Source organism: Trachemys scripta, chromosome 2 (genome assembly GCF_013100865.1).
Source record: "Trachemys scripta elegans isolate TJP31775 chromosome 2, CAS_Tse_1.0, whole genome shotgun sequence".
Classification (NCBI taxonomy): domain Eukaryota; kingdom Metazoa; phylum Chordata; order Testudines; family Emydidae; genus Trachemys; species Trachemys scripta.
The window spans coordinates 50423832-50439690 of NC_048299.1; the positions used below are offsets into that span (position 1 = coordinate 50423832).

At 38.5% G+C, this 15859-nt stretch overlaps 1 protein-coding gene across 3 annotated transcripts in view; it reads right to left on the reverse strand.

Annotated features, from left to right (window-relative positions):
• Positions 1–922: 922 nt before the first annotated feature.
• The window catches only part of THSD7A (thrombospondin type 1 domain containing 7A), a 351691-nt gene continuing 336754 nt past the window's right edge, over positions 923–15859 (reverse strand). For 2 of the 3 annotated variants that reach the window (XM_034760534.1, XM_034760533.1), the window contains 5 exons: positions 13282–13377; positions 9738–9820; positions 9119–9329; positions 5639–5726; positions 923–3894 (listed from right to left, as the gene is read on the reverse strand). In XM_034760534.1, the coding sequence (XP_034616425.1) occupies positions 3810–3894; positions 5639–5726; positions 9119–9329; positions 9738–9820; positions 13282–13377 (563 nt within the window). In that variant the 3' untranslated portion in view covers positions 923–3809. The remainder of the gene's footprint in view (positions 3895–5638; positions 5727–9118; positions 9330–9737; positions 9821–13281; positions 13378–15859) is intronic. The other variant, XM_034760535.1, reaches the window with a different exon arrangement.

Here is a 15859-nt window from a genome sequence, read left to right on the forward strand (position 1 = left end):
TTATTTTTTAAAGGAATAGCTTTGCAGTTTATTTTCAAGTAAAAATAATATTTCAAAGATGGCAATATTTTAGGGATATGGACTTTTATTAGCATCTCCCTCCACCACAGCCAAAATCATTTAAAAACAGACACGTGAAAATGATTGTGTTTATATTTATTGTCAGCAATACATCAGTTACATAAAAATAACCCATATGAAAATGTAAGTCTTGTTACATTTTCACATGCCATCTATATTAACTGAATAAAGCTTAGTGACAATATACACAAATTTGCAGTAGTTGTACGTAAACATTTTGTGCATTAAAAAAGAATATACATAATTTAAAAAATAAAAATGCATTACACAATTTACAAATTAACATTAACCAAAAAAAGTAAACATTCCTCAGACAGCTGCCTCCTTATTCTACAAAATAAATATTCAAGTAAATTAAGTTAGGCAAAATAAACTCTTAACTTTGGGTGAGCATGATTTACATAAAGGTAAAAGATTTCAGTTTCATCCAAGGTATATTTTACAGTGATTTATACAAAGTATTTAAGTGGGTCTTTTCAGATTGTTAAATTGGAAAATGGACGTTATTACTTTGGTGGCAGAAAGGGAATTTTAAAATGGGTGCATTGTAGCAAACATACAGAAGCTTGTGCAGTATCAGCAAAGCTTTGAAAATAAACTGCTCCAGGACTCAAAGCAGACACAGTAATCTAGAAACTACAGATTTTAAAGGAAATTACAAACCACCATACCAACAAGAAAATATCTACTCAGCTATTTTCTGAATGGTTTAGAGACACTTGATCACTGGAAACATTACTTTCACAAACTAACAAACTACAGTAGTGGCTGCTTTAGGCACTGGATTTGTAGAAGCACTCTGGTTTTTAAAGCAAATTACTCTTCATTCTATATGAAACTTTTTGTTTGTTTTTAACTGTTTCATAGTTATAGGACTTGACCACCTTTTGCAACTGTTAGATTTAAAGACTTTCAACTCTTCTCATATCCTAAACATCTTTTTAAAATAATGCTTTTCTTCATAAAGAAAGAATAGGCTATTCTGGCTCAAGTTTTACGAAACACAGAATTTAATACAATTGCGGATCTGTACCAGCTCTTGATTTTCTTCTCATAAAATACTTGTATGGATTGTAAAAGCCAAACACCCATTCTTTGTCTGTGTTTTAGCAATAGTAATTTTATATGGGGAGCAACAAATGATAGCAAACCTTTAATTGGAAGTTAATTGTGAAGTTTTGGGTGTTCAGGTCACACAGGCTTCATGGTGAGCACTACAGTGGAGCTCCTGCTAAAAGACTAGCCAGTGTAACTAATAGTGGTAACTTGTTGCCAGTTTAAGAACCTTCTTCACTTATCCGCAGGGACAGAGATGTTAGCCTGAAACAATTCAACACCCAGAAATGGGCTTCCAAAGGTAATTAATTAATCCATGACCAAGTTTAATCATCATATTTTTAAAGTTTTATTTGCAATTTGATAACTTTCCCACTGTCCATTTTTTTTGTCTGTCTGATAAAGTAAGAACTAACTGTTTATTGTTTCTCACTCAAACACTTCAAAGAACTTAACTTTGTACATACAGTTTTTTTTTTTTTTTTTTTGCCCTAAGGTCTGTATGAAATGACGTAAGATTAAAGCCTCAATCTTGCAACTTGATGTATGTAAGTGAACTACTGCTGCTGCAGCAAGGAGCCATATTGAGTTCTGTGGAGTGTTGGGCAGGTCTGGCAGTCCACCAACAAGTTGCAGGATTGGGGTGTAAGGTCTGAAATTGAACCTGCACAAATGCCTATTGCTAATTGACACACTCATCTGTTCTTCTCATATTACCTATGCATTAGGAGAAGATGATCAATATCATAGTGTGATATCAAAACACGGGTATTACCATATTCTACTTTTGATTTTTGAACAAAACACACTGATTTCAATGATAATTTGACATGGAATAAGGACTCATGCCGCCCATTGATTTCAGTGGACACACGAGCCAGCCCAAAGTTGGCAAAGTGTGTAGTTTTACTGGCTGTACAAAAACTGGTGCTTGGGAGTGGTGCACAGGAATGGTGGAGGTTATTAAAAGATCTGAGAAACTAATACTGAACTTTAGACAACAATTTTTTTGAAAGGTTGCGTGATAAAGTCTTGTCATTATATTGCTTGGTAATAGCACAGTCATTTATATTTTTCTTTTAGGCTACATCTAGAAGCCACTCTGGTAGTGTAAGCCCTCTCAGGTTATGAGTCCTGTCTGTGACAGGTGTAGGTAGATACAATGGTAGTACAACATGCTTCATTTTGGAAGCATAACAGTGAAAAGCTATAGGGATGGACTACGGTAAAGAAATGAGTGGCAATGAACTGTTATACTACCAGAGTTGAGAAAAAGTTATCTGACTGTTTAGTGAGGCAAATATTTTGATATCTTTCATTAACCAGTACTTTTAAGAGTTTAGCTGAATAATTAAAGGTATAGATTACATCCAGTTATCCTAACTAAATGGAAAGTTTTGCATCGGCAGCCACAATGGCAATTATTTTGCTAGTGAGAGGAAAAATAAGCAACACGTTTTCTTCTTTTTAGCTGAACAAATAATCAGAATATTTCACTCAAGATGAGAGGGCAACCACTTTTCTTTTCTTTTTTTTTTAACAAAGTTAACAAATATAAAAAATCTAGTCATAAACAGCCTTCAAAGTACAATTAGAAACCAACTGGAGAATCTACATTTGTATAAGTAGATGGGGCAAGAAACTAGACACTTATATTACTGCCATGATATAGACTACAAAATGGCTGCTGTGATGAGAAACAGTGTATACAGTACATGTATAGCTGATTCCATCCAGTCACAGTCCAAGCTGAACTCTACTCTCTTCAGGATTCAAGAACTTCAATGCCTACTTGACACTCCTGGCACAAGATGCATCATCATCCATTTTGAAAAGAGGCAGTTTCTATGGCAATACTAGTTAAGTGCATATCATGCTGCACTAATATAGTGCAAAAATTTGCCTTACATGTAGCAAAAAAGATGCAGGCAACAGTTTGAGAATTAGAGAAAGTAGAAACATATTGTAACTTTTACACCAGGTATTCATTTTTCCAGACAGTAATCACTATAAAATACTGAATCTGAGGATGTTTCCTTCCTAGATACTTGTGTATATGAGGCATTGATACTTTGGAGTGATAATAGAACAGTCTTGCAAGAGAATCTTTGCCCTCTGAAATGCAGGTTAACACAAGCTACACAATTGCCAAGATCCTGAACTTGTTCAGTCTTCTCAGTTAACATCTTATTAAGCGCTAAAATGCTCTTTAACAAGTATATAATTTGACAGAATAATACATATGCTTCAACTGAGTATATATGTTATGCTTGAATATAAAGAGTTATAGACAGCTTGGTTCAAACTCTTCATGCTCAGTGATTATACTTGGTTAATGGTGAAGGTAAGTCTGGCATCAGGGCTCTCAACTGTGAATACTAAGTCAGCCACAGTGGTTTGGAGACTGAGGTGGTTTTGACAGTTTCAAAAAACCACATTAATGTTTCCAATCTGCCAGAATTCTCTGTGCTCATGGCTTAGAATAAAGCAATAATACCTTGAATATCCATGGGCATTATGAAAGCCATTCTTCTTTGTTTTATGGTGCAGTTCTTAGAAAACAAACAAAAAATGCCTAAAATCCACTCTGTAGCATGCCCCTGTGCCTTTGGACACCCTCTGATTTCAACCCAGCAATGTAGAATCCAGTTGTTGCAATGGAAAGTTATATTTTACATATCTGCATCTCCGTCATAAGCCAGTGTTAAAGGTTTCAGCCGATTGTTCTGCCTTCTCTGGGGTTTCTTTGGCTTTTTGCTGAAACAATAAAGTTATTAGAAAATAAATTCAGCTTTAAAAACCAGCCTCTCTCTGTAAATGAAAAACTAATGTGGTATAGTAATTATTTATAAACTGGATGAATTGTTTGTAGGTAAAATCTAAGTGTATACATACAGCCTCAGTTTCATCTGAAATAACCCCTTAAACATCCAAAAGCCACAGTTTCTTTTAATACCAAATTTTCAGAGAGACTGAATGTTTGAATCTAGATTAGATTTTGGTTCTGATATATGGCTGTATCAAAACATGAATGTGGTGGGAAATTTTGCAGGATCGCACTATGGTGAGAAATGCCCAACATTTTGAATGGTGTTTTGCTTTCTGTGCAAAATGTTGGCTGCATCAAAACCACACCAGGCTCCTTCCAGTTGTAGATGTGATCTGGAACCTAAATATCTTAACCTCCCCTGAAATGTTAAGGGGTTCAGATTAGAGGTTCTGGCCCATCACTGGTGGTATTCTTTCATCATTAACTTGATGATCTGAATATGGTGCCTGAAATTAATCATTTACATCACATTATTGAATTAAATACCTGTTGCTATAGCACACTATCTCCAATAAAAACTTATTGTCTAGTGCATCTTGGTACATCCTCCAAAATACATATACTTGCAGCAGTGAATAGATTAATTCTAAATGGTATCATCAGACAGGGAATGCCTATACTGCATGGGTTCCCACTCTCTAGTTATCTTTACTTTAGATTTTAATTTAGTAGTGTTTTAAATCCATTCGACACAGGTGTAAATATCTAAAATGCACAAACAAAACGTACTCAATTCTCCTGCACTGGTAATCTTAGATTAATATACATAAGCCCTAATTGTTAGCTTCACTTGGGGCAGTGCATGAAGATATATTTAAACCACTCTTATACCACCCCATCCCAGCTCTGAAGTTCAATTTAGAGTTGCTTGAGGGCTATGCAAAGTTGCTTCATCTACCTATGTCCCCAAAAGGAGCCATTCCAGTGGTTAGGAATTGTTTGTGTTCCAGACAAACACACTTTTTCCTGGCCATGTCACCTTCACCACCGGTGGGATCGCACAGAAGCTGCTATGTTGGGCCGAACCAAACCCGGTGATTCCCCCATACTGCAGGAATCCACGGGCAGCTGGATCTACCAGCTTTGCAGTGGGTGCTTTGCACTAGTCTCGGCACAAAGCAACCACAGAGGCTAAGAGCTGGCCCATAGCATATAGAATAAATGTACAGGCACATTATACCTCAGGGTCCTGGTAAGTTGCTATGTCAACATTTGGTCATAAAATGTGGGCACCCCGATATACCTCCTGGACCATTCATAGGGAACAAACATTAGATTGGCCTTACCTGGCAACTTTTTTGAGGGGGGAGGATTGTTACACCTCCAAAACACAGCTGCTGGGGTATTATTCTGGGTGTTAATACAGTAATTCTTAATGGAGACAAACTGAATGTCTCCAATGCAACTGCCTTTAAGTGCGCACAACTACTAAAGACATCTTTAACGTGGCTCATTTGTAAAACAGTATTTTCCAGGCCTCGAGAAAGTTGTTAATCCACTGAAAAAATACACATAAGTAGCAACTGTCAGTAACCTCAATTTGGGCAAAAGCATATGCACACCAAACTCTGAAGACTCAATGTAGTTCCCATATCTGAATCAGATTCAGTGAAATGCTAAATCCACAGTCCATGTGACACTTGTTCATTTAGGAATAAATAAAGAACTCACCAGGCTAGATAGATCATAGAAACAATAAAGATGAGTAAAACAAATGCGCCAGCAGCTACGCCATATACCCAGGTCTTCAGCCTCCCATCTAAACGGAATGAATGTTAGTCGTTAGTTTACAGGTTAGTCTTGTTGCATTGCAGGCTTGAATTGCAATAATAATGGTCTGTACAGGCAGCATTAAAGCATAATATGTATAAGTGTTATTAGATTACTCAGTTACAGGTTTGGTTAAAAACACTCTCAAGATGACAAGGCTGAACATTAGAGCAGTTTTGGTTTGATTTACAAGTGAGCACCGCGAATCATGAGCAGGACAGTCACCCAAAAGGCCCAGAATCTTGTTTGCATCTTGCATTGAGCGTGCACTCATGCTGTACTTTTTAATAGGCCGCCTGCTTATCAGTACAGAGCAGGTGGACATGAAAGAAACTGGGTGATGTGAACCTGCTCAACTGCAATCACAGACAAACTACCACCCTGTGTTAGTTTGTAAGGGGTAATTCTGCAGAGTGAGTGCAATTTTAAGTGTTGTACTCCTCAGCCAGGAGAAATGGGAAACACTTTTTAAGTGCAACTTTTATTTTGGCAAAATAATCTACATGTTCTCATTTTCACATTAATTTTTCTCTTTTTAGATAGCATTAGTGACCAATCTCGTATCTGATATAGTCTGTACTTTGTCTTGAGTACAACAGTTTTCCTTGCTGCACACCTAGACGATGATCTTTTGAGTCCTTCCTTTTTAATTGCATTGTTGGAACATCTTCCTTCATCCCCCCTCCCTCCAAACTTATTGTTAGCCTGTAGTCTAAAGAAAAGCAGAAGTACAGTCTGCTGTTATCAAGAATCTTATATCTTCACAGCTCGGTTTTACATGCCTATAATTACAAGACATATCACATCCTCCTCTTTTCCCCTGACGTTAAACAGGCTCTAACAGCCCCAACTGAACACCCTTCTCTTCTGAGGAGAAAGAGGGAGAAAGCTGCTCTAACTCTCTAGTGGGTTTTGGCTGAATGCTTGGAATAAAACATTTCATAATCTGAGGTTCCCTGCTTAGATCGGAAGTGTTCATAATGCACTGTCCCTATTTGACTTTGGGGAACTCCTGAAATGTGAAGATGGAAGCTGACCCAGCAAAGATTCTGTGACCTGCTGAGCCCCAAGATGGATTTCAGAAAAGGTCAGAGAGAAGGAAGTATTTATTCACATGTCCTTCTAAAAAATAGGTTTAGGTTTGAACTAGCTCAGAAAAAATACATCCCACCTGCCCCTAAAGCGAATCTAATATTTGAAAACAAATTCTTATGCAGTAGGCTGACTAGAACATATATACCCACATGGATTTTCTTGTCAATGCACATGTGATACCTCCCAATCACATTTGTATGAATTATTTTACATACAAGGGTCAAATTGTGCTTGACTATACCACATACATTCCCAGTACTGTCAGTAGGATGATATGGGGTGTAATGTGTGTGAGGGCAAAATATGCCCATGGAGGGTAGAACTAACCACGCTCTATTTATGTGGCGTTGTTTTCAATATCATACCAAGCACGTATTGGTGAAATTGTGAGCTTCAAGCCAACCCTTTATAGAACTTTGATAACTTCATAGAACCAAAAAGCTATTTCAGTGAAGGTTACAATGGAGCTTTTTACAGCTTAATAATGATAAATGTAGTCACACTGAGTTTGCTTCCTAAACTTCCCAGTAGCCTTCCCTGCTGCTGCATAGGTAGGTACACAGATTTTATACTATCTAACCACCCAGGGGCTGGCAGTCATGCAGACTACTTGATTTAGACTAATTAATAGAAAAGCATTTTCACTGGATTAATGTAATGGAGCTAATAAAACTTAATAACCTGAAGCAATGAAACAACTGATCCATTAAAGATGGACTGAGGCAGTAGATTTGCCCTGACTTATCCAATATTGGAAGTGATAGCAATTCAGATTTCATTATGATTAAAGTGTTCAATGTCTTCCTTACAGGGTTACTTATATTCAGCAAGGTGGGAGAGAGTGGGAGGCAGCGGGGGGGGGGGAGAGGAGGGAAATCATTTACAATTTCTGATATTTTGTTAATCTACAGCTAAAACCAAAGTTCAAGTTGTATAATGTTATCTGGAAATTTTCAAAAAACTGTCTACGATGATTCTTTCAGAACTAGGTGGAATAATTTTTAGAGATGGGAGTATTGGTTTAGATAAAATAAGAATGATCTAAATGTTCAATCAAAATCGGAACTGAATCAAGTAAACCTGAACCTTACTCAGAATTCAAAACATTTGCCTGCTTTTTACTTTTGCTCCCATCTTCCTGGTTTTCACCAAAAGTGGAATTACTGAAACAACAGAGACGGTTTCCGTGCTGTTCATGTTTCACTTGCGGTAACTGGTATTTCCATTTTAGCTGAAATCAGGAAGTACTGGAAATTTTGTAGGGATGAACATCCAAGTGTCTAGATGTTTATTTGAATGGAATTTTCTCTCGCTTTGGGGTAATAATAGCTATTAGTTGAGATTTTAGGTCAGGTCAGTTGGAATGGGTAGCCACATCAAAGAATTTCATCAACCTTACTTTAGAATTACAGGGAATGAGGTAGCATGTAAGAAAGATGAGGCACTTGTTTATGGAAGCATGGTGTTTTGATTAAAGTTCTTTTCATGGTGGAGCAGTACTTAAAAATACCGACTCTTTGGGGCAGCGACTATATTTTTGTTCTGTTGTACAGTGGCTAGCACAATGGGGTCCTGGTCCCTGACTGGGGCTACTTGGTACTACCACGATACAAAGAGCAACTATTGTGTAGTTCTAAAAAGATCAGGCTAGAAATGTAGTTGCATCAGATCAAGACAATCTGTTCATCCAACATGTTTCTATAGTTCTCATCACTGTAGCATTTAAGTGGTGATGCAGATACTTCTAGCTGAGAGGTTTGAGAACATTATAAGTGTAATAAAACTTTCAGATGAAAACCTGACCTCATAAAATGTTTACATCTTCTACAAACCACAACCACACCAGTGGTATCAGTGGGGAAAAAAGGCATCCAAGTCCTTGTAGTTTTTAGAGAGTGTTCTGACCTCCTGACAGTTATATCAGTCATATTTTTTACCCCAATTGCCTAATCTGATATCCAGTAAGTGCTGCGAACTGTGAATATTTCCCAGGCCTTTCACAGTATTTTCCCTCTACAGTATTTCCAGTTCTTCTCACTGGAAAATTTCAAACAAGTAGTATCAGGGAAGAAAATTCTATCCCTTCTGTAATATACAGTTTAATTAAATATACTGATACAGCAGCAGCAAAGGGTGGGGTTACTTATGTCTCTTCCTTTTTGTTCAATCCTTGCAGATGACTGCCTCCTTAAATAAACGTTTAATGACTTTTGGCATCAGAGCAGCTTAAATGCCAAATGCTGTGGCAGTACTTAGCATCATTAACTGCTCATGTAATGACTTCACCTGGCCCGAAAGGCTGCAGAAACCAGGTCCTTCCTCGTCCTGACTGGTTACTGGATGGCTGGGTGGGGTTCACAGCTCGACTGGTTTTCACATCTCCTTTTTTGTCCTCCATAGTGGGGATCACTACCACAGGGATGAGTGTGCACTCCTCGAGTGTGCCATCAGAGGACATTACTTCAGTGTACCCTTCTTCACAACCACACGTTCTAGTCTGTAGGGAACAAGTGTTTTACACTGTGTAGCAGAAAAACACAGCTCTCCGAGTGCTATAAATCATGACAACATTGATGACTGGAAGAGAAGATTGTTTTGATGAGCACTAGCCTGGAGGGCACCTCTGGATGTATTTGTGTGGCATCTCCTATTGAATCAAAGCAGTGCAGTTTACATATTTAATGGGAAGGGTTAATGATTTCAGGTTGATTAAAAAAATTAAACACTAGTGAGAGCTCTGAAAATGCTTCAGTAATCATGATTCTATTGTGCAAAATATTTTGAAAACTAATGAGGAGCTATGTACTATTTTTCATATATAAAGGCTTTTAGCCTTCACTATTTTTGTGTTGTAGTGTTCAGTAAGAGTACTGAAACAACATTGTTCCAATGCAGTGACACGTACCTCGCTACAGTAAGAATGGGGTTGACTGCACGGTGGGTTACATGACCTGTCAGCATCTGGTTGGCGCATCACTAAACAGCCCCCTGTAGGACACAAAATCAGATTTTGACACAATAGCACCTCACCCCCGATGAAATTACTGACTTCAGCCATGAAATGGTACTTGATGCAGCATGTCACAAGGGACCATTTTTTTTTTTTAATCACAAGGAACTTGCTTGCTTGTGTGAATTTAGGATGAAGCCACAGTTAATGCTTGTGTGTGTGTTTGGGGGGGTGGGGGGAAGAGACATTTTGTTTTTCAAGGTGTAATCATGTTCTTGTATTCATGGCTCTAACTAGTACTTACATGACACCCATGAGAAACATTATGTAATTTTTGTACAGGGTGCTTTATATGGGGAAACATTAAAGTTCTTTTTTTTCTTCTGCATAGTTTGTCTTTCTCCATTAATTTGTCTAAAAGGTCAAACTGATCCCCCAATTTGTCATTGGCTATTTGGTTTCCACCACTCTCTAATTTTCTAAACACTGGGTGGGGGGTCGGGAGGAAGACGGAGTCACTATGTATTTGGTGCTCCCTTGCCCGTTATAAAGCAGCTGTTATGGGACAGGTTTCCTGAGGGGGAAAATGTCCTAAAGGAGTAAGGACTGAGAGCAACATAAATATTGAACCTTTGACATTAAGAGCTCAGTTTTTCCAATCCTTTGTTCTTAATGGAAATCTTCACTCTTATTGCTACAGGCTTATGTATAGTGCAGAGTTATTGTTATGGACCAATACACACGATCAGGTTTTCAGTATCATTTCAGCCATAACCCTTTGACTTTATTCAGAATAAATGGCAATTAGACAGCTTCCTTCTGTCCTGAAAAAGAGGGCGGTGTACCAAGCAGTTTAACATTTTTACATTTAGAGGCCACCCAATGCAACCTGCCTGCACTATGTCCCAAATTTCCCAAAGTAATTACACCCTTATATTGGTGTGAAATGATGATGAAATCCTGTTAAGTGACTACGGTCACTCCCACAGAAGATGCAGTTAGATGCAGTTATATAAAGCCAGGTGTTAACAGGAGGACTGATGATGAATAAAGGAAACCCTGCCATAAGAAATGTTCCCCAGCCATAGGGAATAAAATTTTACACTCTGGTGTGCGTACCAGGCACATGCCTGCAAGCACCCATGTAACAAAGTATCAGTCATCCTGAGAGCTGCAGAAGAAAAGAGCTGCCTCATCACCCATTTCAATTTGAGTTAATGAATCTTTGAAAACACCATCTTAAATGAATAAAAAACAAACAAACAACTACTCAGAACTATCTTGTGACAGACTAAATAAAATCTGAGTAAATACATACAAATGGAAATATAATTTACCATGCAACATTTGAATATATATGAATAAAAATAAACTATTTCAGATCCAACCAAGCAATATGGCAGCAGCAAAGAAATACAGTACTCTAGCAACAGGTTGACACCGAGCCACATTCTGTCCTTACAAGAACATATGCAATCCTACTGAAATCAAGGCCAAGGGGCAATGTCTGTATCTGAGGGCAGATTTGATCTCTTAATGAGATCGATGGATGGTACTGTAAAGCATACCCAACACTTTGAACATATATTTGGTGGACCTAAAAGTTCCCTATCTGATCCTTAGTCTTCTGTGTTCAATGCATAAGAGGTCCTCTGGGGAAAGTACTTAAGCATTCCTGAAGTACCATTGGTCAACCAGACAAGTGCTTTGCTCCATCAGGGCCAGAAGCCCATATAAGATTTTATTTAGAGCTGGGTGGAGAAAAGTGACCCAGTTTTGGAGGACTTCTGTATTTCCAAATTTGGAACAAATCTTTCTTACTATAAGGATAATTAAGTATAGGACTAGGTTAGTAAGAGAGGTTATGAAATCCCTGGCAATGGAGGTTCTTAAGAACCAGTTAGATAAACAACTGTCAGGGATGGTCTAGGTCCTGCCAACGCAGGGGGATGGCCTAGATGACCTCTCAAGGTCCCTTCCAGCCCTACATTTCTATGATAAAACCCAAAGCGTTTAGAAAGTTTCTGTGAAAGGGAACACAGCCCTGGCCCTGGGGCAGTCGGCCCTGGAGCCATGAACTCTGGAAGCCCGGGGCTCCTGACTCCAAGGCAGGCCAGCATGCAGACTACCCACAGCTTTTGACCCACAAGCCTGGGAGCTAAGCAGGTCAGGTCAGCTGGCAGGAAACCAGGCAGATAATCATCATTAGCACCAGAATAAACCAAATCAAAAGAATAAGATGTACCCCTCCCCCCCAAGACTTTGTTTACAACCTTACAGCTCCAAAATGGATTCAATTTTACAAAGCACTTTATAAGTATCCAAGGATACTAGTGCATGGCATAAATTAAGGAAAAAATGTACATGACCAAATTACTGAGATTAAAAATTGCTTGACTCTAGTAGCTGCTAACACAATTTTGTATGGATTTGTAATATGCATACAGACTTGGCCTGCAATACCCAGTGTGAAGAGGATGCATTTTAACATTTTTACAAATGCCGATTGATACTTACACAAGAGACTTGATGACTCCAAAGGATTATTAAGCATCTTGTGGTGACAATACATGGATTAGTGTTCCAATGACATGACAGACAGTAACATTTACTTCAGAATCATTCAGATCTGTCATGTCAACAATCCATGGATTAAAGTTCCATCTGTATGCGTTCAGTTGATTGACACTGATTATGTGCTTATAAAATCATATAAATAGTTTAAAAAATTAAGACTAAGTAAAGCTCTGAATCTGATGTACCCACATAAAGAAAACAGACTACATTTTTCTTCAAGTCAGAGACCTCAGAACGTTACTTAATTTACCCTTTTGTACCTGGCTATTACACCACAAATAGCAAAATACACACAGTAATGTTTCTCATACTACTTTAGCACCTTGGTGCAAAAGAATGAATTAAACTCATTAATTTAACTCACGGGCCTTATGTCAGATTCTTATTATTTGAACATCTTATAGACCATGAAGCTGTCTTTCTCCCTCTGTGCATGCATGCATATGTGTATATATTAAACACACACATATATATTGCATGCATACATGCTATACATATTTGTATGAAAAGATCTTTGTGTAATATGGAAACCATTGAGATTTGAAATCCTAAAACTGGTGGAGGATAAACATTTTAGACAAGTAGAATGTAAAATAGTCAGTCTGCAACGAGGAAGATATTATTTTATAGTTACCCTCTAGCAATAGGTTTTGCATAGTGTCATCAGTCGAGTTTTGGAAAAAGGTTTTTCAAGTACTTCCAGCCATGGAATAATATGATGATTTGAAATAAAACTTTGCCAAATAAAGATCATAAAATAGTAATAATACTGAATTTTTAGTTACTCTTTATTGTTACTGGAAAATATAATATCTGATAATTATTTGCAAATCCTTTTACAAGAGCAGCAATGTCTCCACTCCTTTTTATTCTTTCATGGCATGATTGAGTTCTATGTAAGAAAAATAAAAATAATAGTTACCTGTAACATTTAATCCATCTGATCTTTGGCACCATACTGTCCGAGAAGACCCCTTCCATGGGCTAGCCATCCACTTGTATTCGTGACACTGACCATCTGAATGTAAAATATGACACTAACAGAAATACTGTACAATTCCCCGGGAAAATGCAATGTTACTTAGCATTGACAGATCAGATCAGACATGTAAATAAAACTACAATCCAGGGGGAAAAAACTGTTTTGTTATATGCAAATCTTATTTTTATGCAGTTTTGGAGACAGTTCAAATAAAACAATACATCAAATATGCTTCTGAAACTATTGTAACTTTGTTCTCCTTTCTCTCTGTTTTCATATTGAATAGCTCTCTCTATTGCAAGAATTCTATCTACAGCAGAAGTATCTAGCACTAGAAAACTGTATTGGTTCTCTTCTTGGATAATTTTCATTAGTGCTAATGGGAGTTACATGAGTGCAAAGCAGAAATGGATTACAAATGTATGACTGTGTCCTGATTACTTAGGGCCACTATATTGTCCTTGAACTGGGTGCACACAACTACTGTTCACTGCCCGCAGCAAGTGCTGCGCATGGCTCAAGGGCAGTAAATGTCACTTAGGATATGTCTACATTAGAGCTAGAAGGTGTAAATTCCAGAAGTACATTTCTAGCTCGGACAGAGCTGGTGCAGGGATGCCTCCGGAAGCTGACACGTACACCTTCCAGCTCTAGTGTAGCCATGCCCTCAGTGTTTTTAAACACTCCATAAATATTGTGCAAAGAGATTGACACTTTTTAACCTATAGACCTGACACTCCTTACATTTGTAAATATCTATGATGATTAACTGAAATAAAGCACTTGTGAGAAATAAGAAAATGACCCTAAGGACTGCTGAGCCCTAACCTTTGTTTAAAGGAGAGATCACTGGACTGGAAGTCAGAAGACTGCGTGGGTGAACTTGGCCAAAAGTTACTTCATCTCTTGGTGCCTCTCTGTTTCCTTTCTCATCCTTTGCCTATTTAGGCTGTGAGCTCTTGGACCCAGGGACTGTCTCTTACAATGTGTGTGTACAGTGCTTAGACAATGGGGTCCCGTCTTTGGTGCAGCCTTTAGGGACTACTGTAGTAGAAATGGTCTTTAAATTAAATAGCAGCCCACAGTAATTATTTAAGTAGGGAGCAAGCCATTATTTCCCTTTTAGATGCAAAATCCAGTGCTAAATAGGTGGAAGGTGGGAGTGACCAGTAGATGGGTGGGGTGCATGATTTTGCTTGCCCACTAAGGGTGACATTTATATTGTTTCTAAACTTGCAGCACCCACCAGTAGTAGTGATAGAAACCAAATAACTATTAGGACTCCATCAGTCATTTCAGGTTCTATCCTTCAATGTTCCTAACTGTCAGGGTGGTTAAACACTGGAATAAATTGCCTAGGGAGGTTGTGGAATCTCCATCTCTGGAGATATTTAAGAGTAGGTTAGATAAATGTCTATCAGGGATGGTCTAGACAGTATTTGGTCCTGCCATGCGGGCAGGGGACTGGACTCAATGACCTCTCAAGGTCCCTTCCAGTCCTAGAATCTATGAATCTATGTGCTCAGCACTCTGGCCCTGATCCAACTAAGCTCTTAAGAATGTGATTAACTCTAGTACTCTCATTTGTACATGTCTATGGAGCGATAAGAAGTTGCACTCTTACTTTAATGAGGTTGATAGGTTACTCCTGAAAAAGATGGTTTTATGGTTTAGGCATTGGACTGGAACTCAGGAGCAGAGCTGGGCCAATAAAGGAAGGTTTACTTACCTTACGGTAACTAAGTTCTTCAAGATGTGTGATTACTATGGGTATTCACTGGGGGTGCACATGCACTCAATGCAGCCGAGACCAAAAAACTCTTCAATAGCAAAAAGAACGAAGAGTACTTGTGGCACCTTAGAGACTAACAAATTTATTTGGGCATAAGCTTTCGTGGGCTTATGCCCAAATAAATTTGTTAGTCTCTAAGGTGCCACAAGTACTCCTTGTTCTTTTTGTCGATACAGACTAACACGGCTACCGCTCTTCAATAGCAGTGTCTGTTGGTCTATGCCTGCACCCTTATACCTCCTGGTGCTCTGAACTGAGGGCATAAGGGGCATTGTGGACTGGCCATCCCTTTAGTCCTTATTCTACTCTACCACAAACAATGTGAGGATGTGAGCAGAAGGGAAGGAGGGTGGGTCGTGGAATACCCATAGGGACCACACGTCTTGAAGAACTCCAGTTACTATAGGGTAAGTAACCGCTCTTTGGTCCCTATGGATATTCACTGTGGGTGACTCTCAAGCAGTGCTCATTGAGGAGGAGGGTGCAAGGAAATGTTCTGCACCACAGATCGCTGGATCACTGAATCAAAAGAAACATTCTCTGCAGAAGCCTGAACCAGGGTATAATGCTTAGTGAAAGCGTGAATGGAGCCCCAAGTCACTGCCCTGCAGATCTCGTAGGAATGCCAACAAGGCAGCTTGGGCTATGGTTGAATGAATCCTGAAAATCTGAGGTGGAGGGGTATCAATAAGTTCATAGTAAAGGAGGACACAACTGGAAATCCAT